The 21,705-nt window shown below is 41.1% G+C and overlaps 1 protein-coding gene across 1 annotated transcript; it reads left to right on the top strand.

Annotated features, from left to right (window-relative positions):
• Positions 1 to 6,324: 6,324 nt before the first annotated feature.
• On the top strand, positions 6,325 to 20,058 carry CCDC110 (coiled-coil domain containing 110). The gene is made up of 8 exons (XM_070781731.1): positions 6,325 to 6,436; positions 6,737 to 6,841; positions 13,645 to 13,700; positions 14,133 to 14,198; positions 15,344 to 15,454; positions 15,550 to 15,609; positions 16,286 to 18,371; positions 18,676 to 20,058. The coding sequence occupies exons 1-8, from the start codon at positions 6,427 to 6,429 to the stop codon at positions 18,723 to 18,725; spliced, it is 2,544 nt and encodes an 847-aa protein (XP_070637832.1). The 5' UTR covers positions 6,325 to 6,426; the 3' UTR covers positions 18,726 to 20,058.
• Positions 20,059 to 21,705: the final 1,647 nt, after the last annotated feature.

Raw genomic sequence — 21,705 nt, 5'->3', positions numbered from 1 at the left:
AGTTTTTATTTAGCTCTCAGAATACTGTATCTTTGGAGAAAACAGATTAGTCACTGTTTTTATATTTATAAGCTTATTAAAACCAGCAGTGATCAATAAAATCATCTCTGTTTAAGAACTCTAGGCTCATGATTAACTAAATTGCTCTTTTTTCAGAGTAAACCCAGGATAGAATTGCTACACCCTCTACCAATGGGACAACTGTTTGAATAAAAAACAGTTCTGGTTATCACATACATTTGCACCTGTGTAAGCAAAGTAAAGTTAATGGCTAATATGATACGCAAACAGTTTATTTATCTCTACATAAGATAATCTAAAGTTTGTCCATCACAGGAACATTCCAAGATAGGCAGGATGGAGCTTGGGGGTTCTTCTACTAACAACCTGAGTTGCAAAAGTTTGTCAAGCTGTCCTTTAAACAGATTTGATTCTAGCCTTGAGAAACTACTACTTTATAACCATTACTCTTTATTACCATGTCATCATGGCCTAATGTCCTTTCTTTTGCTTTTTTTGTCCTTATGCTGTGCTATCTGAATCTTAAACATCAAAAACAAAATTTGAGAAAGATTGAGAGCATTCAGATAATTCAAGCAAATAAACCATTTACTTGATCTACATGAATATTTCAAAATAATTGTCTTAAGCTTCTATTCATGTTGGAGAGCACTCAATACTTGGTTGACCCCCTACCAAGTAAGATATGTTGACACTGAACCCAACGAAATGGATTTTTGAATACATTGGCTATATTTACAAACTGACATTTTCAAGCTAGCTAGAATGCTTCATGTGATGAAGGTTAAAACAAAGCACCTATAAGAAGTGGTTGCTTTATCATAATTTCTTTCATTCAAATTTTGTAGTAATGTTATTAATCACACTTCAGAAAAACATAAAATGATTATACACAAGTTGTTTCTGTGCCAAGGGCAAGAATATGTTGCAGAGTTTCAGACCTACCTCTTATGAGATCAAATTCCCATTTTATCTCCTTTCCTGAAGTGGAGGGGATTGAAAAATTACCTGTGAATTACCAGTGTGAATTACCTGTCATGTGTATATATGCCAAAGCGCACGTGTATCTGTGGTTCACTAAAGCACCAAGCTTATGCTACCAATGTTGCATGCAAGAGCCTGCTTTGTGTACCATGATGCCTGGGGCACATGCTATTCCGCCTACCCCTTCACACATCTGGGCTCCAGATGCGGCTGAGTTCCCGAGGCTTTCAGCCTTGACCCTTCCGGAACCCTGCTTCATGTCTCAAACCTTGTCGCTCCTCCACATGAAGACAGTCCTTGATTCCAGCGCTGCTTCTGCCAGCCAATGGAAAAGACTAATTGCCGCTAACAAGTACTATTAATTTTCTACTGCCCCCTTTATGTCAAATCGAATACTTGTGTTTTGTTCTGAAGACAGCCCTTTAATCTAAAAAAAAAATAAAAAAAGACTTCAAGGGTAGGAATTCTAGATATATGGGAAAAGAAAGTTGGAAAAAGAACTTGAGGAATAGAGTAATGGGCATGATCTGGACCAATAAGGACCAAGTCTCTCTCTCCTTTTTTTTTTTTTTTTTTTTTTTGACTATGCTATGGACAGAGGAGCCTGGACAGTCCATGGGGTTGCTGAGGGTCGGGCACAACTGAGTGACTTCACTTTTACTTTTCACTTTCATGCATTGGAGAAGGAAATGACAACCCACTCCAGTATTCTTGCCTGGAGAATCCCAGGGACGGGGGAGCCTGGTGGGCTGCTGTCTATGGGGTCACACAGAGTCGGACACGACTGAAGTGACTTAGCAGCAGCAGGTCTTTGTTGCTGCACATGGGTTTTCTTTAGATGCTGTGAGTGAGAGGGGACTACTCTATAGTGTGGCACATGGGCTTAGTTGCCCCAAAGCATGTGGAATCTTCCCGGACCAGGGATCGAACCCATGTCCCTTGCATTGGCAGACAGATTCTTAACCACTGATCACCAGGGAAGTCCGGACCAACAGTCTCTTTGACCTTAGGAAGGTTTGTCCGATCTGTAGAGATGATGATACTGAACTTGGCTCTCTGACAGAGGCTGAAGAAATAGGGAATGCACTTTCTCTGAAATGAGGCACTTCCATTAGATAAGGCTGTTTGTGAATCTTACAGAGGGTGCCTATTTTTCCCACTCAGTCTTTCTGTGTCATGGACTCCTCAGCCTGCACGCATGCTCACATACTCTCCACCATGCTAAAACTCTCTCTTTCCCTTATATCTATTCCTTCTCAAGCTCCCTTGATAATCCTCTATCTCTTTAGTACAGGCAGATCAACTCCACTTTCTGAGTGTCCCCACTACACCACTATTTGTAAGTCCCCTAAGGCAGCAATCAACTTCCTAAGAGCCAAAGCTACTGGCTATTCTTAGTGAGTTGTGGGGTTTATTCTCCTATATAGATGAAATCAGGTTAAAATTAACTCTAAAACATAGCTAAAGATGGCTGTAGATTTGCATTTGCACGTAGTAGCCTTTGAGATGGTCCAGTAGCCATCTAAGACGTAAGTTCCCCTGACCAAAGCACTAACTGACCAAAGCACTAACCCTGTGACAATTGCCCAGATTTACCATGTCCCTTGTGGCTCAGCTGGTAAGAATTCACCTGCAATGTGGGAGACCTGGGTTTGACCCCTGGGTTGGGAAGACCCCCTAGAGAAGGGAAAGGCTACCCACTCCAGTATTCTGGCCTGGAGAATTCCATGGACTGTATAGTCCATGGGGTCACAAAGAGTTGGACAGGACTGAGTGACTTTCACTCGCTCACTTGGTCACTTTTTCAAACTACTATAGACCTCAGCTATGATTAATGATAGCCTTGTGATCTCAGGTTTTTAAAAAGCTCTTCTGGAGCTAAAACCCCAGAAGTATTTCAGTCTGGTAATAAATTGCTAAGAATAGATTTGACTAGCTTGTTTTTGTGCAAGCTCTTGAATTTGTTCCAGATTCTTGATTCTGCAGCTGTTAGTCAACAGGTGAAAATGGATTCTGTAAGAAGAGCTACTATTTGAAGATTCTTAAATATTGTGACTCACAGATTTAAAAAAACAAACAAACAAATTGGCAGTACAGATTTTAATTCCAACCTTTAGCAATGAGCTTCACAATAAAAAATAAATAAATAAATCAGACATTTTCACAGCAGTTTTCTGGACTGACTGACATGTATGGCCAGAGAAGGCATATCCCCTGACAGAAGATTCTCCACTCTCCACATGATATGAGGTCAAATGAAATAGGAACAGTCTCACCATACTTAGAAAATAGTACAGGTGACATGTGACACCATATCAGGGAAACAAACTTTTAGTTCTAACATTAATATTTATACCTCCTCTATACTTTTGTAAAATTTAGATGAAATGTTGTCCTATATCAAAAAACTATGATTTGCTATGGGTAAAAAATAAATAAATAAATAAATTTGTGGCAAAACTAGGATTTCAGAATCAAGAAGTCTAGCACTGACCAGTTAGGAGAGTTTTTGAAAAGTTCCTAAACCTTCCCATGTTTCAGTTTTTCCCATGCAAATCTGGAAAATAACATTTTTCCATGAAATTCCACACTTCTCAGTACCATGAAGTATAAGCTAAGAATATTTCACCAAAAACTTAATTATTGGGGCAATAATTACACTAGGGAGGGAAAAAAATTGAGCATCCCTCAGAGTAAGTGTTTTGATTCTAAACTTTGCTCACCAATTTCAGCTGGGATGATCAACCTTTTCAGTGTCACAGGCCCAGGAACTATGATAGGTGGGGCCACGAATAATCAGATAAGACTTCCCTGGACATACATTCACAAATGCAAGCAGATCAGATCAGATCAGTCACTCAGTCGTGTCCGACTCTTTACTCCCAAATGTGACCAAATACATCCATTTTTGGGGTGACAGTTTCTCTCCTTAACCATCCAGTTTCTCTCTCTCACCAAAGAACAGAGTCTCCATGTGTCTCTTGGTGTGAAGCCCTCACAAGGGGCCTCTTCTGAGGGGATACCATTCATATCGTAGACACTTTAATTATTAAAGATATTTTTAAAATGTATTATAACTTTGTTGGCTCCAAAGATGAGCTTGTTGTATATTAATGATAATGATTTTTGGACAAATAAATTATTTTTAAAAGTTATTCTTTAGTTTGCAAAAGAGAAATGAATCTTGTAACCAAATGATCTTGTTGCTGCTGCTGCGTCACTTCAGTCGTGTCCAACTCTGTGCGACCCCATAGACGGCAGCCCACCAGGCTCCTCCGTCCATGGGATTTTCCAGGCAAGAGTACTGAAGTGGGTTGCCGTTGCCTTCTCCGAAATGATCTTGTTGACCTAACATCTAAAATCAACTGAACTTCTAAGTAAAGAACTGCTGCTCTCATTGATGAATTGATTGGGAAGTATCTTAAAATTAGAGTAGACATCTACTGAAATTAGCACACTGGCCAACTTTGAGTTTTTGATACTGTAACTCTTAACATCTGCTTTTTATATCCTGTACTGAATGGTATGGTTGAATCATCCCATTTAAATCCACAAGTAATTTCTGTGTGCACATCTGCCATCCTAACCCACAAACATTACACAGACAAATCAGCTATTGTAGAATATTACATTATATTAATTATCACATTATTAGATATTAATATTTGCTGCTGCTGCTAAGTCACTTCAGTCGTGTCCGACTCTGTGCGACCCCATAGATGGCAGCCCACCAGGCTCCACCGTCCCTGGGATTCTCCAGGCCAAGAACACTGGAGTGGGTTGCCATTTCCTTCTCCAGTGCATGAAAGTGAAAAGTGAAAGTGAAGTCACTCAGTTGTGTCCGACTCTTAGCGACCGCATGGACTGCAGCCCACCAGGCTCCTCCATCCATGGGATTTTCCAGGCAAGAGTACTGGAGTGGGGTGCCATTGCCTTCTCCGAGATATTAATATATGATGTTGTATAAAATAAACTATTTTATAGTAATTTCTTATTTGTTATGGAAATTTCATTAGTATAGTGATTAACTTCCTAAAATGTGATGCTTTTTTATGTACATTCTCCCTTCAAAATACTGAAATTTATTCAGAAGAGTAATTTGACAGATACATTGATGAAAACGTTTGCAGCTCTTCAGAAAAAGTTAACTTTGTCACCATCAATCATCAGTGGAGAACCTAAGTTCTCAAAATTACAGTTTGCTAAAACTGTCTACAACACCACAAGAAAGACTGCCAAATCTTCCAGAGGCCATTTCTATAGGCTAGGAAACAAGAAATTTACAGCTAGCAAACAATGAAACTATGATGAAGAACTTCATTTCCATGAAATCGAGGCACATAATTATTACATAATAAATTATTCCATCATGACTTGAAATTCCTTACTGTGACTTAAAATCTGAACTTTCAATTATTTTATATTCCATCTGTAATGGCTGTTATCACAAAATAATAACATATACTCATGTAATAGTTTCACTTAAAGAGCTCCATTTTCTGATGGGCAAGGGGATTGACTGTGGCCAGAGTCAGCCCGATCTTTACTTGAACAAGCCCCGTTTCCAAGGCAACAACTATCTTTTACAAGTGGTTTACCCAGGTTCACAGGAAAGCAGCACGCTCTACAAATGAAGATTGGCGCCTCCGCGACAGCTCTAATGTGTACATTTCAATACGCTGGTATTGTAAGTTCATTACTGGAAATAGGGGTCTTTTAACCGCAGCAAACAGATGTCCCTGTCTAAGATAGCTTGAATCCCAAGTCGCTGAAACTGACCTGACAGATGGGTTGAAACAAGAGGAAGAGAACAGAATAAAACAATGAAATGGCAATCAGAGAGATCAGAGCAGGCGGGGAGTTCCTAGGTGTCTGTGTCTCTCCAAACACCCAACTCTGTCCACACAACTTAGGCTCAACAGGTGCTGCGTTAAGTCAGAGTCTGATCAATTTCTAGATGAGCAGGGGAGACGCGGGGGGCAGGGAGGGGGGCGCCCTAATGAGTTTGTCACTGGATTTGGGGGGCACAGCGAAGGTGGGTGGAAAAGGTAATGGCAACCCACTCCAGTATTCTTGCCTAGAGAATCCCATGGACAGAGGAACCTGGTGGACTGCTGTCCATGGGGTCGCAGAGAGTCGGACACGACTGAAGCGACTTAGCAGCAGCAGCGAAGGTGGGACCTTCCCAACACGCGACCGTTGCAGGCGCCGCTCGGGCGGGGCGGGCGTTTGGGATCCGGGGCCCCAGACCCCAGCGCGCATCTTCCTCCTTCCCACCCCCACCGCTGCGCGCGCCCCCACTGCCCCTCGCGTGGTCCCCGCCACCCCGTTGCCAAGCAACGAGATGTCCGGGCTAGAAGCAACCGAGCAGAATGCCTGGGAGGAGGGAAGGCAGTTGGGAAGAGGCCTTGAGTAGCAGAAATGAGCCCGGGTAAGGGGGTGGGACTGGCCTTTGAAGGGGCGCCCTGGGAGGTGGACGGGTACTGGAGAGCGCCGCCTCCCCGACCCCGGCCCCTTCACCCCCAGAGCGAGTCGGGTCTTGGGTGCGGATCTGCAGGACCAGCCGCGCACCTCCGCCGGCCAGGAGGAAGGCATGCAGGCGCCCGCCCCGCCTCCGGCCCAGCGCGCCCTCCGGTGGCCGCTCAGCGCGCCCGCGCCCCGCATCCCCAGGCCTCGTCTCCCTCCTCCCGGCAAAGCCAAAAGGCTGAAGCCCAGTGCTGTTTTGTTACAGAAAAGCGTCCTGAGGAAGAGGATGAGGTTGACTGCGTCCTCCTTTCAGCATCCAAGATCCTAAATTCTTCTGAGGGGATAAAGGAAAATGGTAGCAGTGAAACAGGTAAAAAAACCTCCCGGCCAAGCTCGGCCCGCAGCAGTGCTTCTGCCTTTTTACTGTAGCAAAACTACAATAAATGACGTAGCAACCAGTACGCAGCCTAAATCCCCGGGCCAACTGGTGTACTTCCGGTAACTGTTCAGCTGGTACTAACAGTAACTAACACGGAATATTTCCTTTGGGCCACGTACGGTCCTGAGCACTTAAACGGATCAACTTAATCTTCACAACAACCTTATGAAGTAGGTACGACTGTTCTTCTCATGTTACAGGCGAGGGAACTGAGTGAGGCACAGAGAGGTTAACTAACTCCCCCAAGGTCACACAGCAAGTGACAGAGCCAGTATTCAGCAGGGTAGCTGCAAATGTCCAGGCCTTAACACACCTGCTACACTCTTCTGCCTCTCTGAATATCAAATAAGAAGTTGCTGATTTTTATGGACAATCACTAAAAAGGATTCTTTCCAAAAGAACTTTTTATGGTAAATATCTGCGGACTACTGGAAGGGTGTATAGGGAGGGTGTTTGAAATAATTAAAGAGCTGCAGTTTTCAAGCTCCATATAAACCATGAATAAGATGTGTGGGGGTGGGGTGGGGCATCCGAGCACACTGAAGTTGGAGTCTGGCTTCCTCCAGAGAGGCTGGAGGAGGCTCCAGGGCTCTCAGAGGGGCCTGGTGTTCATGAGAGATGTCAGGTGAGGGGCAGAGCGCTGGGGGCGGGAGGCCATCTGTCAACTGATGGGCCACCTTCGGATCTACGGTTGCCCCTAAGCCACGCGGGACACGTGGCCATCCCCACGCAGAGGGGCTGGGAGAAATAACCGGAGATCTGAGGTCAAGAAGGGTTTGTCCACCTTCAGAAACCAGGGACCTTCACAAAGGCTTTGTCAAGGGCTCTGAAAATAGGGCTGGCACAGCCACACCCTTGTAGACAATGACAGCGGGATGCCCGTGACCACCAGGACAAGCCATACCTCAGTGGCCCCCACGGGAACAGTGGGCTGACCTGACCCCTCTCCGCTCTTCTGAGCACCGCCCATCTTCTGGGGGGAGGCCAGGCAGGCACCCCTGTGCAATGTGTGGGTGGGTGGGGGTGGTTCCAGAAGTCCTGACCCAGGGAGAAGTCCTCACAGACTGTTTAGACAGTTCCACACCACAGGGAGAGCATGTAAGGTCAGAAGAGACTGAAGGACTTGAATTTGGCAAGACTGTGTGTTCTCTAACGTGAGCGAGATGTAAGGCTCTGGAGGAAAATGCCAGCATTCACAGAAAATGACGTTGCATACAAAATAGCACATAGGCTTGGCTGAGAGATCCTGTCTTATTCACTAGAGCATGGTGCGTATAAGGGCAGGGGCTCAATCAGTGAGAGATATTCCAAGTCAGATGTGATGAAGGATGGCAGGGATCTTCTGCCTAAAGCTAAAGACGAAACTCGGATGTGTGACCCTGTGCCCTGCCCTCTTTCTGTTCTCTTAGCTACATTTCATCATCACCAAGAGGTCTGTTCTTTGGGTGCTGACCAACAGAACATTAACGTGATTTGCATAAATAACACCGAATTACAATGCCCTGCAATAGTTCTCAGGTCTCTGAACTTAAGTAGTTAATATATGAAGTGGTGGAGTATATGGAATGTCAGAGGTGGGTGGGGAGTGGGCAATTTTATTTCAAACAGGATGGGAGGAGACTTCATTAGCAGATGACATCTGAGCAAAGGCCTGAAGGAGCTCAAGGAGTTGTCAGTGCAGATTTCTGGGGAAAGAACATTCTGGGAAGAGAGAACAGCAGCTGCAGGGGTCCTGAGGTGGGAGGAGCCCCGGTATGTTTGAGGAATAGCTAGCGACAGGGGCAGAATGAGCGAGGAGGAGGAGGAGGATGGCAGGAGGGTTCAGAGAGGAAACTGGGCTTTGCAGTTCCATGTAGGATGAGAGGGCTTGTTCTGAGCAAACCAGGAAGCAGTGGAGAACTGGAGCAGTCATCCCTGCTCTCCATCTCAATTAGAAATTTTAAATTTACCAAACCATCATCATATTGATAACATCCTTGCTGCTACAGTAATATTAGTAAAGTTTTCTTGAGTACTTACTGTATACCATGCACTGTGTAAGGCTTTGCCTAGAAACTAGACACTGAGCCCTCACGGCAAGCGTCTGGTGAAGTCAGGCTTCCAGCCCAGGCAGCCTGGCTGCAGAGCTCCCGGGACAGCGCCTTGTGCAGGGACATACCCTCCCCTGTGCCCTACATTTCCCCATAGGAATTACTCCCGTCCTACACACTCTATCCTCTGTGCCCCTCACTAGAAGGGAAGCTTCACATGGGCAGAGATGTTGCATGTTTTGTTCAACTTTAAGATTGCCAGCACCTTGGACAGTACTTGATAGATAGCGCTGTTCAAAAACAGTTGTTGCATGAATGAATGAAGGCTTGGATGGAGCAGCTCACAAGGCTTCAGAAAACAATTCCTTCTAGGAGTGAATGGGAATTGCCGCAGCAAAATTCAGTGTTTGAACCTGAGAATTAAAAAGCTTCAATTACAGAGTATCTAACATCATATATAGAATTATTACCACATCGCATTTTAAAAATTCATTTGTTCTTCCTGCTCCGTTAGCTACAGCTATGTCCTTAAAACTTTCTCTATACGTTGAATGGGCTGGCCTGGTGGCTCAGTGGTAAAGAATCCACCTGCCAATGCAGGAGACTTGGGTTTGATTCCTTGGTGGGAAAGATGCCCTGGAGAAGGAAACGGCAACCTACTGCAGTTTCTTGCCTGGGAAGTCCCATGGACAAATTTGGTGGGCTACAGTCCAAGGGGTCAGACATAACTTAGCAACTAAACAACAAAAATATGTCTACTATGACATAAGCTCCTTTAGATTTTAGAATAAATTCCCCATATCTTTACCTAAATTATCTCAAAAAGTATCCTGTTGCAAACTATCTTGTTTTTAAATTCTGACATTTAAATATGAAACAGCTAGAGAATTTAAATTGAATCTAATCTGAATAATATTTCTTTCAATCTGAATAGAGATTAAGCCTCTTCAGGACTGGCACCACATCCTCTACTTAGTCTAAATACTTCCCAATATTGTACATTTAGCAAGGACTTAATTAAACTGTGACGTGTGATTCTGTTCCCTCTCCTGTGCTTCATTCATAACTTCTCTTCCAATTCTAGAATCACAAAATCCTATGTGGTTCTTTAAGTATTGATGAATTTTAAAATTATCTTCCCGTTGGGAGTAAGGAGCCAGTGTCTCTGAAACTCATAAGAAAAATAAAAAGTTCTTTTGATAGCTTTTTAAAATAAATGACTCTCTCTGCCTACCCTGTATCTTCACTGAATCATCAGAACTTTGGTGGAGAAAAACACTCACTCACTGTGTTTTACTGTGGTCATACTGTGGATCTCAATGCTATTTGGAAAAGTTACATTATTTCCCCAGAAAACACTTTATCAAGCCCTCTGCAAGATAACTGTTTCACTTTTCTTGTTTCATTAAATCTCCAGCACCCCTCACCACTACCTCTCAATGGGCAACATGATCTCATACTGTATGAAAAAATTAGAAGCAGTCAGACCCAAACACCCTGACCCTCAACCTTAAATTCTGCTAAGCTACCTGGCTGTGTCCCGCATTCTCTGCTGCCCCACTTCCATGGGAGGACTGTCCCTGCTCCATCACAGGCCATTCCCTCCAGATTATATCTCTCCTGGAATTCTGTAGTTCTTAATGTTGGCCTCATTCTCCAGAATTCTTTTTCGTCTCCATTTCCTCTACATGGTTTCCACAGCAAGCAGGTAGATTAGACTCTCTCTAGTTAAAAAATTTCTTGGACCTTCATATCTCTTCCCCCAAATGCCTGTCCCCGCCAGGCACCTTATCCACTGCCAAAGTAAAACCAGAAAATGCTGCATATATATATATAATCTCCAGTGCCACAAACCTCCACCTTCCACAGGGGAACAAGACGGAGGGAGGGAGGTCCATGTAGAAGCCGTCTAGAAAGGCCATGCTCTTTCCTTAAGATCTTCATTCGCTGTATCTCTTGAACAAGTCTTTGGATTTCTTTTTGCCCCACATTTCTTACTCCATCTTAGCAAAAGGAGTCCTTATATTTAGCCGTAAACTTGCAAGTCCTAACAAGACAAAGGAAATCTGTGCAGAAAAGGGAGACTGTTGCTGCGGGTGCAGGAAGAGATAAAACTGTGAATAGGAAATCCATTAAGAATAAAGCCAAAGGCTGGGAATATTTACAACAATAATATCTTATCTTTGGGTTTAAATAGTTTTGTGAGAATTATAGTTACAGAACAAAGTGTGAACATCATGAAACGTGAAAATATATCACTATCAAACATCATGACAACTGGGGAGGAAGGACGAGGCCAATTTTTTCATCATTTACCCCCTTTTTTGGCACGGATGGAGTGAATCACACTGAATATTCACATCAGAAATGTATGTTATTTGCAGGCGGCTTCTTTACCTGCTGAGCCATCAGGGAAGCCCCACTTAAAACATAAAATTTCCAATTTCTTAATCTGTTTCATGACCCATTTCCAATATTTTAGAGGGCTCTCATAAGAAATAATCTCTCATGTAGTGAGTAAAAATCTGAATACTAGCAATACATTTGACTATTTGCGGTTTTATTTTATCAAATATAAGTCTAATATTATTATTTAAAAGTAGAATGCGTAATATGATCCCATTGATTGAAAATCATTTGTTTTTTTCCATGTATGTGTCTAGAGAGCTGACTAAAGGGTGGGTACCTAAAATTTTGTTGTTGTTGTTTTTCAGTCGCTAAGTCGTGTCTAACTCTCTGTGACCCCATGGACTGCAGAACACCAGGCTTCCCTGTCCTTCACTGCCTCGGAGTTTGCTCAAACTCATGTCCATTGAGTCAGTGATGCTATCTAACCATCTCATTCTCTGTCACCCCCTTCTCTTCCTGCCATTAATCTTTTCCAGCATCAGGGTCTTTTCCAGTGAGTAGGCTCTTTGCATCACTTGGCCAAAGTATTGGAGCTTCAGCTTTAGCATCGGTCCTTCCAATGAATATTCAGGATTGATTTCCTTTAGGATTGACTGGTTTGAGCTCCTTGCTGTCCAAGGGACTCTCAAGAGTCTTCTCCAGCACCACCATTTGAAAGCATCAGTTTTCCAGTGCTCAGTCCTCTTTATGGTCCAACTCTTTCACTCATACATGACTACTGGAAAAACCATACATAGGTTTGACTATACGGACCTTTGTCGGCAAAGTGATGCCTCTGCTTTTAATATGCTGTCTAGGTGTGTCATAGCTTTCCTTCCAAGGGGCAAGCATCTTTAATTCTGGATGGTGGGATTCTAAGTGATATATTCGGAGAAGGCAATGGCATCCCACTCCAGTACTCTTGCCTGGAAAATACCATGGATGGAGGAGCCTGGTAGGCTGCAGTCCATGGGGTCGCTAAGAGTCGGGCACTACTGAATGACTTCACTTTCACGCATTGGAGAAAGAAATGGCAACCCACTCCAGTATTCTTGCCTGGAGAATCCCAGGGACAGAGGAGCCTAGTGGGCTGCCGTCTATGGGGTCGCACAGAGTCGGACACAACTGAAGCGACTTAGCAGCAGCAGCAACAGGTGATACATTCTTTTCTCGTTTGCATTTTGATCTATTAATATTTGAGTTCATCAGAAGAGGTTATTTTATTTTATTTATTTATTTTTAAAATTAATTTATTTTAATTGGAGGCTAATTACTTTACAATATTGCAGTGGTTATTTTAGAGTTTGAAAAACTTTGGGATGCCTTACAGGACTGGTCCAGACCTTAACTTGAGTTCCTTTTTTCCTCTCTGAGACGAACATTTCTGACTACCATTTTATTCCCAGTAAGATGCAAAGCTGAGCAGTAACCAGATGGACTCACTGTCCATCCCTGCTCTGTGATGAAGGTGGGATTCTTCAGTTGGCCAAATGACTCCAGGTTGTGAACCAGAGCTGCTCTCTCAGTGATAAGGGCCAGATTGGGACGGGATGGGAGGGAAGACGCTTTGCAACCAGTTTCTATAACATCTGGCAGACTTTCATTCCAAAGGAGCTATGCTGAACTCTTTAGAAACCTTCTCCTAAATATCAGAAATTGCCAGCCTAGGGGGAGCATTCTAATGTAACTCTCATTTCATTCAGGACATGTTTTTTAAATTTTTTAAATAAAAATTTTGCATTTGTCATGAAACTTGCAAACATTATATAGTCTCTCCTCTACTGCAGATCTATGATCTGTTTTTTAGGAAGGAACACACGGATGTTTATAGCACTTTGCTTAAGAACACAATAAGACCTATGTTCTATTAATCCAAACTGTTTTCCAGATTAAGGAAGAAAAACATCACATGGCTGTTTCATAGACACTGAGACCCATATAGTACTTTGCCAAGGGTCTCCCATCATATGAGAATTGTTCATTTTTATACCAAAAAATATATAGTTTATATCCCTGAAACAAACAAAGATATCTAAGTTTCAGAGTAGTCTAAGTTTGGTGTTACAAGTTAATGATTTATTATAAAAGTAAAACCACTGTTACAACGTCAAGTAGGTGCAGTATTTTAAGTCAGATGAAAATTATTTCTTAATTCGTTATACTGGTAGCACTGGGTTTATCCTAATGTGAACATCAGTCATCTCATTATCTCTTTGCCTCACCATCCAAGAAAGCTAAGAGATTGCTTTCCATTAACATTGTTTAAAAATAACAATTAAGAATTAAATCACATCATTTTTCAATTTTACTTTTTAGAACACGGCTGTGTATCAGAATCAGAAAATCAAATCCAACCACAATCAGCATTGAAAGTGAGTATATTTCATTTTATTTTCTCAGAAAACCTGTGTAAAGTCTGATCTTTCTCAGAATACTTGAGAGTGAGCAAGAATGATTAGTAAGCCAGCCACCTGACCCTCCACGTGATCCCTGTAATAGGCAACTTTGGGGGATATTTTTTTTTTAATTCTAACAAAGTGTGCATTCATGCGTGCTAAGTCGTTTCATTCGTGCCCGACTTTGTTCGACCCCATGGACTAGCCTGACAGGCTCTTCTGTCCATGGGATTCTCCAGGCAAGAATACCAGAGTGGGTTGTCATGCCCTTCTCCAGGGGATCTTCCTGACCCAGGTCTCCTGCATTGCAGGCAGATTCTTTACCATCTGGGCCACTAGGGAATCCCATAACAAAGTGTATGTTCACCTACAGATGTTCAATTCCATCCCTGTATAACTTTGTTATAGGCCCTTCAGCAACAACTGGAATCGTTTCAGGCTCTCCGAATACAGACTCTGCAAAATGTTAGCATGGTATGTTTCTTTTAATTTACATAGAAAATATGCAAACTGAGGATACCATCGTACATGTCTAAGCTGACGACCCCTAGCCACTTGATTACTTGAAACTAAATGTGATAAAATAGAGCTGCAATCTATTCTAGACTCCAAATTTGGAGGAAACTACATTGTTATACCTGTATTTTTTTTTTTAAAGTATGTTTAAACTGCTACCTATATACAGTCTAAAAATAGGAACTCTCGTCATAAGTGATACAAAATCTAACTCAAAGTAAGGGGAAATTGCACTTTGTTAGATCTGGCAATGAAAACCCCAGGGATAGTGCACTTGGGGATGGCTTTATCTGTGTGACCAGGACTACATCATCCAAGAACCAGCCTCCCTCCTTATCATGGTTCTGCTTTTGACAGTATCGGATTCTCAGACTCCAGGTGGTAGCAAAAGGGTTGCTAAAAGTTCCGGCCTTTATCTTTCCAGGCTCCAGTCAGAGAAGAGACTGTGCTTTTCTCTCTTAGCAGTTTGTCCTGATTCTGATGGCCCCCCATGCATTCTTGAAAGCAGTCCCTGTTAAGAGGGAGGCAACGCCCTAACTGGTCACATGCTCACCCCTTGGAGCTGGAGGGGGGCTCTCTACCACCGCCAAAGGCACAGGGTCTTTATCCAGAAGAAACAAGGGGTAGTGTTAACAGGACAGGGTGTGGATTCTGGGGGTACAGAACACAACACATACAACTGGAGGCCCTATATAAACTTCACCCTGACATTCCTGTACTAGAAGCAAGAGCGGGGAAACGGGAAGAGAAGACAAAAGCCTCCTGAGGCTGACACAACAGAGTCCACTCTGATGACAAAGATCAAGGATCTCTGATTTATTCAACAACATAAAAAACAAACATCTAAAGTTATTTTAATTCAGAAGATTCTGCTTTCCTCAATTAAGCCTTTCTCATTTTATAATCACATAGTAAAGGCATGCTTTTCTTAAAGAGTCCTTCAATAGAGATTACAGTAATTTTAATTTAATTTATATTTTATATGATGGTCAATTTTTATGTGTAGGAAATTTAAAGATATCTTTTAATTATAATATCTATTATTCTTGTGCATTCATAAGTTTATAAATCAAGGTCTGATAGTCTTAATTTGTCTTTTAAAGGTACAGTCTGAAATCAGTGAAATATTGAACAAAAGTATCATTGAAGTAGAAAACCCACAATTTAACCCAGAAAAAAATCTAGTATTCGGCACACACAATGAAACAGCTTTGGTATGTTCTTCAACATAGAATCATTTCTACATTTCGGTACTTCAGAAATGTTACAACCTTTGATCTTCATCTTTACATTCTCCCCTTCTTCACAGGGTGACTGGATTGTCAGAGGTGAAAATAAGGAAACTCCTGTCCTGAAAACCTTGAAAGATGTATGTTTTCCTCCTCCACACTTCTACAATTTTCTTGTTTCTCTTAGAAGAGCATAGGAAGGGCATTTAACTTAGTCCAGATATCTAAAGATTCCCAAGTAAACTGAAATGCAAGGCAGCTTTTATAGCCTTTGTGTCCACTTATGAGTTCTCCTACTTTTAGGATTGACTTAGACCTCTGAGTTCTCTAGAACAGGTCCAAACCAGACTCACTGTGTGTCTCCACTTATTAGAACTCACATTTCCAGAACAGTCACAGCCCTAGATACACTTGAAACTAGGAAGACAAGCTAAGGTTGACATACAGAAGGAATGAAACTTTTCATTTTCTTTAAACTTCCCTTTGAACTATGGCTGCTGTCTTCCCCATCAAGGTATGATGGTCTCTTGAGAAATGTTGGATTTCTATTTCTGAAATTGAGGGGTTGGCCCTGCTATCTCACTACTTAAGAAAATAAGTATAATTTCTAAGCAAACTGTGAAAACCAGAGTTACAGGTCTGTAATAAAGGTAGAGTTTCCTGCAGAAAATGAACCATACTTGTTAGGCTTCTCTGCTGCAGAAATGGAGAAAATGTTCATTCTGGTTGTAAAAATATATCCTCCCCAAAATATTGTCTTAATTTGTTGGTCATGTGGCGAATGATAGTACATAGTATGATTTTTATTTTTACTAGCCTATAGAGAATCAAGAAGAAACCCTTTCTACAGAGAAAATTCATCATTTTGAGGATTCCAGAACTCTTCATTCAGCAGAAGAAAAATTCAGTAGTGATAGTATTGACAGTCTTCCTCAAAGTATAGATGTTCCATGCCAGATACATTTCAAGGACACATTACCTCTGAGAATTTTGACAGATAATTCAGCTTCAGAAAATTCTGACGGGTTGAAGAATTATAATAACTTTTATAATTTTCTACCTAATGTACCTCAAAATGGGATGTCTCAAGCTGAGACGCTAATTCTGGATAAGTCCAGAATGACAATGCCTTTTCTCAAGAATGGATTTTGTGAAAATTTAGATGATATTTGCCATTCCATTAAACAAATGAAGGAAGAGCTTCAAAAGTCACATAATAGGGAACTGGCACTTACAAACGAACTGCAGACTTTAAAAGCTGTTCCAAGGCATGGGAATTATGACCTGCCCCCTGTTCACAAAGAAAAAAACAATTTCATTAAGGAAGAAAATATTGAAAGTAACTTAAGTGAAGATATAAAATCAAAGAGAATTTTGGAATTAGAGGCATTAGTAAACAAATTGCTCCCACTTAGGGAAACAGTGTCAAAATTCCATGTGAATTTTTGTAGGAAATGTAAAAAATTATCTAGGAGCGAAATACACAGGGGAAAAAGGAATGAGAAAAACAATAAAGAAATTCCTATCACTGACAAGAATATTGCAGATTTAAAACTCCATTCCAGAGTCCCGAGACATACATTGGCATTCATTGACCCAACAAAATATGAAATGAAAGACAAAGAAAAACAACCATTTACAGTAAAACAAGGATCAATAATATTTGAAAATGAGAAAACATCCAAAGTCAATTCTGTTACTGAGCAATGTGTAGCAAAAATTCAGTACTTACAGAATTACTTGAAAGAATCTATGCAAATACAGAAAAAAGTAATGAAACTAGAGAATGAAAACCTAACCCTTAAAACAAAAATTAAACCTCTTGTCTTTACCACACAATCTCTGATACAGAAAATTGAAATGTATGAAAAGCAACTTAAGACACTGGTTGAAGAAAAGAATACTCTCCAGTCCAAGTTAACTAAAACAGAAGAAGATGGCAAAGAATGTCTTAAAGAATTGAAAAAAATAGTTAGTAACTATAATGTTCTCCAAGGACAAAATAAAACCCTCGAGGAAAAAAACAGTCAACTTTCTTTGGAGAATCAACAAATCATAGAAGCATTAGATCAACTAAAAAGCAAGGAACACAAAACTCAAAGTGATATGGCCATTGTCAATAATGAAAACAAACGATTGAGCATAGAAATGGAATCAATGAAAACAAATATTCTATTGATACAAGAGGAAAAAGAAATGTTAGAGAAAAAAACTCATCAGCTTCTAAAGGAAAAAGGGGCACTGGAAAATGAACTGAAAGAGACCCGCCTAGAGACAGCGCAGCTGAAAGAGAAAGAAAGATTGGCAAAAATCGAACAAGAGACACTTCTTCAAATAGTAGAAACAGTTAAAAATGAAAAGCTTAATCTTGAAACCACCTTACAAGAATCTACTGCTGCGAGAGAGATGATGGCAAGAGAAATTGAGGATATTCAAACATACCAATCTACTGCGGAAGAGAATTTTCTGCAAGAGATAAAAAATGCAAAGTCAGAAGCAAGTATTTATAAGAATAGTTTGTCAGAAATGGGCAATGAATGTGAACTGTTATCAAAAATGTTAATGGAAATTAAGACCGATAATCAGCTTCTAAAAGAGGAACTAAAAAAAAATAGTCAAGAAAGTATAAAATTTGAAAACAGCATCAGTAGACTTGAGGAAGACAAAATACTCTTAGAAAATTATGTAAGAAGTATAGAGAATGAAAGGGACACCTTGGAATTTGAGATGCGGAATCTTCAAAGAGAATATTCAAATCTAAGTGAAAAAATCTGCAGTCACCATATTGACCTCTCAAAAATGGGTCACATTTCAAGGAAAGATAAATTCCATTTTGACATCTATGATATTTATGAAGACACCTCTAGTCCTGGGAATAGGCCTTTAGCCCTTGGTTTGAAAGGTATGTGTATCTTGGTGGATTCGTAGAAATGTGTTTAAAATTTCTTTTGTCTATCAGGCATTAGCCAGAGGACAGTAATAAGAAGGTGAACACTATTTTTGTAAGATTTGTATCCAATTCATTACATAGTCGAATTACTTAAGAGATTTTGGTCCTTTGATGAGATGTGTTATTTATATGACTTCTATATATTGTATATGGCTAAAGCAACTTTGGTAGCAAGCAGGAAATTTTTTTAATTATTATTTTTCCACAGTACACTTAGCAGTCCCATCTTTTCAAAAATTCTTTTTTTTTCCCCCAGGAACTCCAAGTAAACTGTATCAACTGCTTCCATCCAAGACATGTAAATAAATTTCTGAAAACAATATTTCAAAATCTTTCATCCAGGTGCTTTTTTCAACAAAAAGCTTTAAATTTACCTCCACATATGATCATGATTACCTTATAATTGATTGGGCTAGTTTTTAATTAGAAATTGGAATTAGGTATATATTCTCATGCTGTCAAGAACTATAAATACCTTGAGACTCTATCCAGTTTGTAAGCTAATAATGTGTTATAGCCTGACGCGGTGTCATGGGTTCCAGTGGAAGACATGAGAATCCTGGATCAGAGACAAAGGAGCTTCTTGCTCACAGCAACAGCAGTAGGCAGAACTTTCCCACGGGTTCTTCCAATTCCAACAGGCAACATGAAAAAAGTCACACAGTGGTTAGTTCAAGAGAAAACTCTGAGCTTTTCCTTTAAATACAATAACAGGTCAAATAGCCATTTTAATGTCTTTATTTGCTAATTCCATCTTCTCTACCATTATGCGGTTCATTTCTATTGACTGATTTTTCTCCCGGTTGTGGGTTACATTTTCCTGCTTCCTGGCATGTCTAGTAGTTGTGTTTTGTTTTTAAACTGGAAGATGGATTAAAAAATAATAATAATTGTATTTACTTGTTTATTTTTGGCCATGCTGGGTCTTTGTTGCTGCACAGGCTTTTCTCTAGCTGCGGTGCGCAGGCGACTCTAGCACGTAGGCTTCAGCAGTTGCTGCTCGCGGGCTCCAGGGCACAGGCTCAGTAGCTGTGACATACACAGGCTTAGTAGCTCCATGGCATGTGAGATCTTCCCAGATCAGAGCGCGCAACTGTGTCTCCTGTATTGCCAGGTGGATTCTTCACCACTGAGCCACCAGCGAAACCCGGATTTTTGTGAATTTTACATTGTCGAGCGTCTGAATTTGGTGTCTTCCTTTACAGATTGTTGGACCTGGTTGTGCTGGGTTGTGCTTACTTCTGTTGGAATTGGTTGTGCTTAATTCTCTTTCAGTCAGATCCTTATGAGCCTGGTTTTTTAGACTTTTGTTAGGGTGGGTGCAGAGTAGCCTCTAGCCTACCCTAGCAGCTCTGGAGCCACCGCTGAATGCAGAGAGATGGGAACACCTTAGCCTTGGCTTGTTTGGTGACATTTATCACTATGTAACTTAATGAATTTTTATTCATTTATGTCTACCTGGAAAAAACTTAGCTACTCTGAGACAAATGTATTCTGATCTGAGGCTCATGATACCCCTGATACTGTCTTTGAGATGTTCATTCCACACTGTCCTTTGGATAGGAAATAAAAATCTTAAATATTCCTTTAGAAAACTTTTTTCAGTCTTTAAAAATTTATTCTTTTAGAAAAAAAGTAAACAGTGATGAGGCATGAAATAAAAATATACGTTTGACAACAGGAAAACTTCTCTGTACCCTCTGAATCCCTTTCAAAAGTCACATGTGTATCTGGATTGACTTGGCTTCTCCACCGTTAGAAAAAATTGGGTCTAGAAGCAGAGCACTGCAGCCTCTACACATTCTGATTTTCCGCTCTGGGAGGCCTAGAATGGCAGAGGGATGAGTACTAAGAAAAAAACCATGAATCAAAAATAACTCCTCCAACACATTGTACTAATCAGTTCAGTTGCTCAGTCATGTCTGACTCTTTGCAACCCCATGGACTGCAGCACGCCAGGCTTCCCTGTCCATCACCAACTCCTGGAGCTTACCCAAACTCATGTTCATCAAGTCAGTGATGCCATCCAATCATTTCATCCTCTCTCCTCCCCTCTCTTCCTGCCTGCAATCTTTCCCAGCATGAGGGTCTTTTCAAATGAGTCAGTTCTTCACATCAGGTGGCCAAAGTATTAGGGCTTCAGCTTCAGCATCAGTCCTTCCAATGAATATTCAGGACTGATTTCCTTTAGGATTGACTGGTGTGGCCTCCTTGCAGTCCAAGGAACTCTCAAGAGTCTTTTCCAACACCACAGTTTAATTAATAGATACTGTAAACTTCCCTTTTATTTTTTTTAATTTTATTTTTAAACTTCACATAATTGTATTAGTTTTGCCAAATATCAAAATGAATCCACCACAGGTATACATGTGTTCCCCATCCTGAACCCTGCTCCCTTCTCCCTCCCCATACCATCCCCCTGGGTCATCCCAATGCACCAGCCCCAAGCATCCAGCATCGTGCATCGAACCTGGACTGGCAACTCGTTTCATATATGATATTCTACATGCTTCAATGCCATTCTCCCAAATCTTCCCACCCTCTCCCTCTCCCACAGAGTCCACAAGACTGCTCTATACATCAGTGTCTCTTTTGCTGTCTCGTACACAAGGTTATTGTTACCATCTTTCTAAACTTCCCTTTTAAATACCACCACTACCCCACCCCAACTGAATGAGAACTATTGAGAGATACCTCACTATGAATTACAGGAATGTATTTAAATCATAACTTTTAAGAACAGATTTTTTTTTAAGTGATAGGGCCAGTGAAGAGGTAACATGGGAAGGAAGAGGATAAGACCTAGAGAAGCAGCTACAGAGGAGAATGAGAGAACACAAGGACCAACTTCATCCATTGAAACCTGGCCATTTTGTATAAGATACTGAACTGAAAGTGCATCCCCAGTCTCCCATCCCCCACACCCCCCCCCACACCCTCACCAACCCTGCTCAGCCTGGGGCTGCCACTGGCAGATCTGATGCTTTATACGGGATATACATAAAAGGCACCACACCACATTATCCGAGCTATCTGCCTCACTATACAACGCATGTATATGAGAATCTATTAAATAAGACTGGATCAGTACTTCCCTGATGTTAAGAATGCTTTAATGGACCGAGACACTTGGATAGCTGTCAACTCAACCTCCAAATACCTCCGAGAAGGAATAGCAAAATAAGAATTTACTGTAAAGCAACTACACTCCAATAAAAATTAATCTCAGAAAAAAAAAACACAACAGAAAAACGATACCACTTAATAGAAAAATAAGCATTCATTG

The sequence above is a fragment of the Bos indicus genome, chromosome 27 (genome assembly GCF_029378745.1).
Source record: "Bos indicus isolate NIAB-ARS_2022 breed Sahiwal x Tharparkar chromosome 27, NIAB-ARS_B.indTharparkar_mat_pri_1.0, whole genome shotgun sequence".
NCBI classification, from domain to species: Eukaryota; Metazoa; Chordata; class Mammalia; order Artiodactyla; family Bovidae; genus Bos; species Bos indicus.
Note: the sequence above shows the minus strand (reverse complement) of the source record. Positions and strands in the feature narration are given on the sequence as shown.

Bases quoted from the DNA above. Each gene is read 5' to 3' on its own strand.
- CCDC110 (XM_070781731.1), top strand. The intron at 13,701-14,132 runs GTGAGTATATTT...ACTTTGTTATAG, and splicing joins AACCACAATCAGCATTGAAA to GCCCTTCAGCAACAACTGGA. The intron at 15,610-16,285 runs GTATGTTTTCCT...TATTTTTACTAG, and splicing joins TCCTGAAAACCTTGAAAGAT to CCTATAGAGAATCAAGAAGA.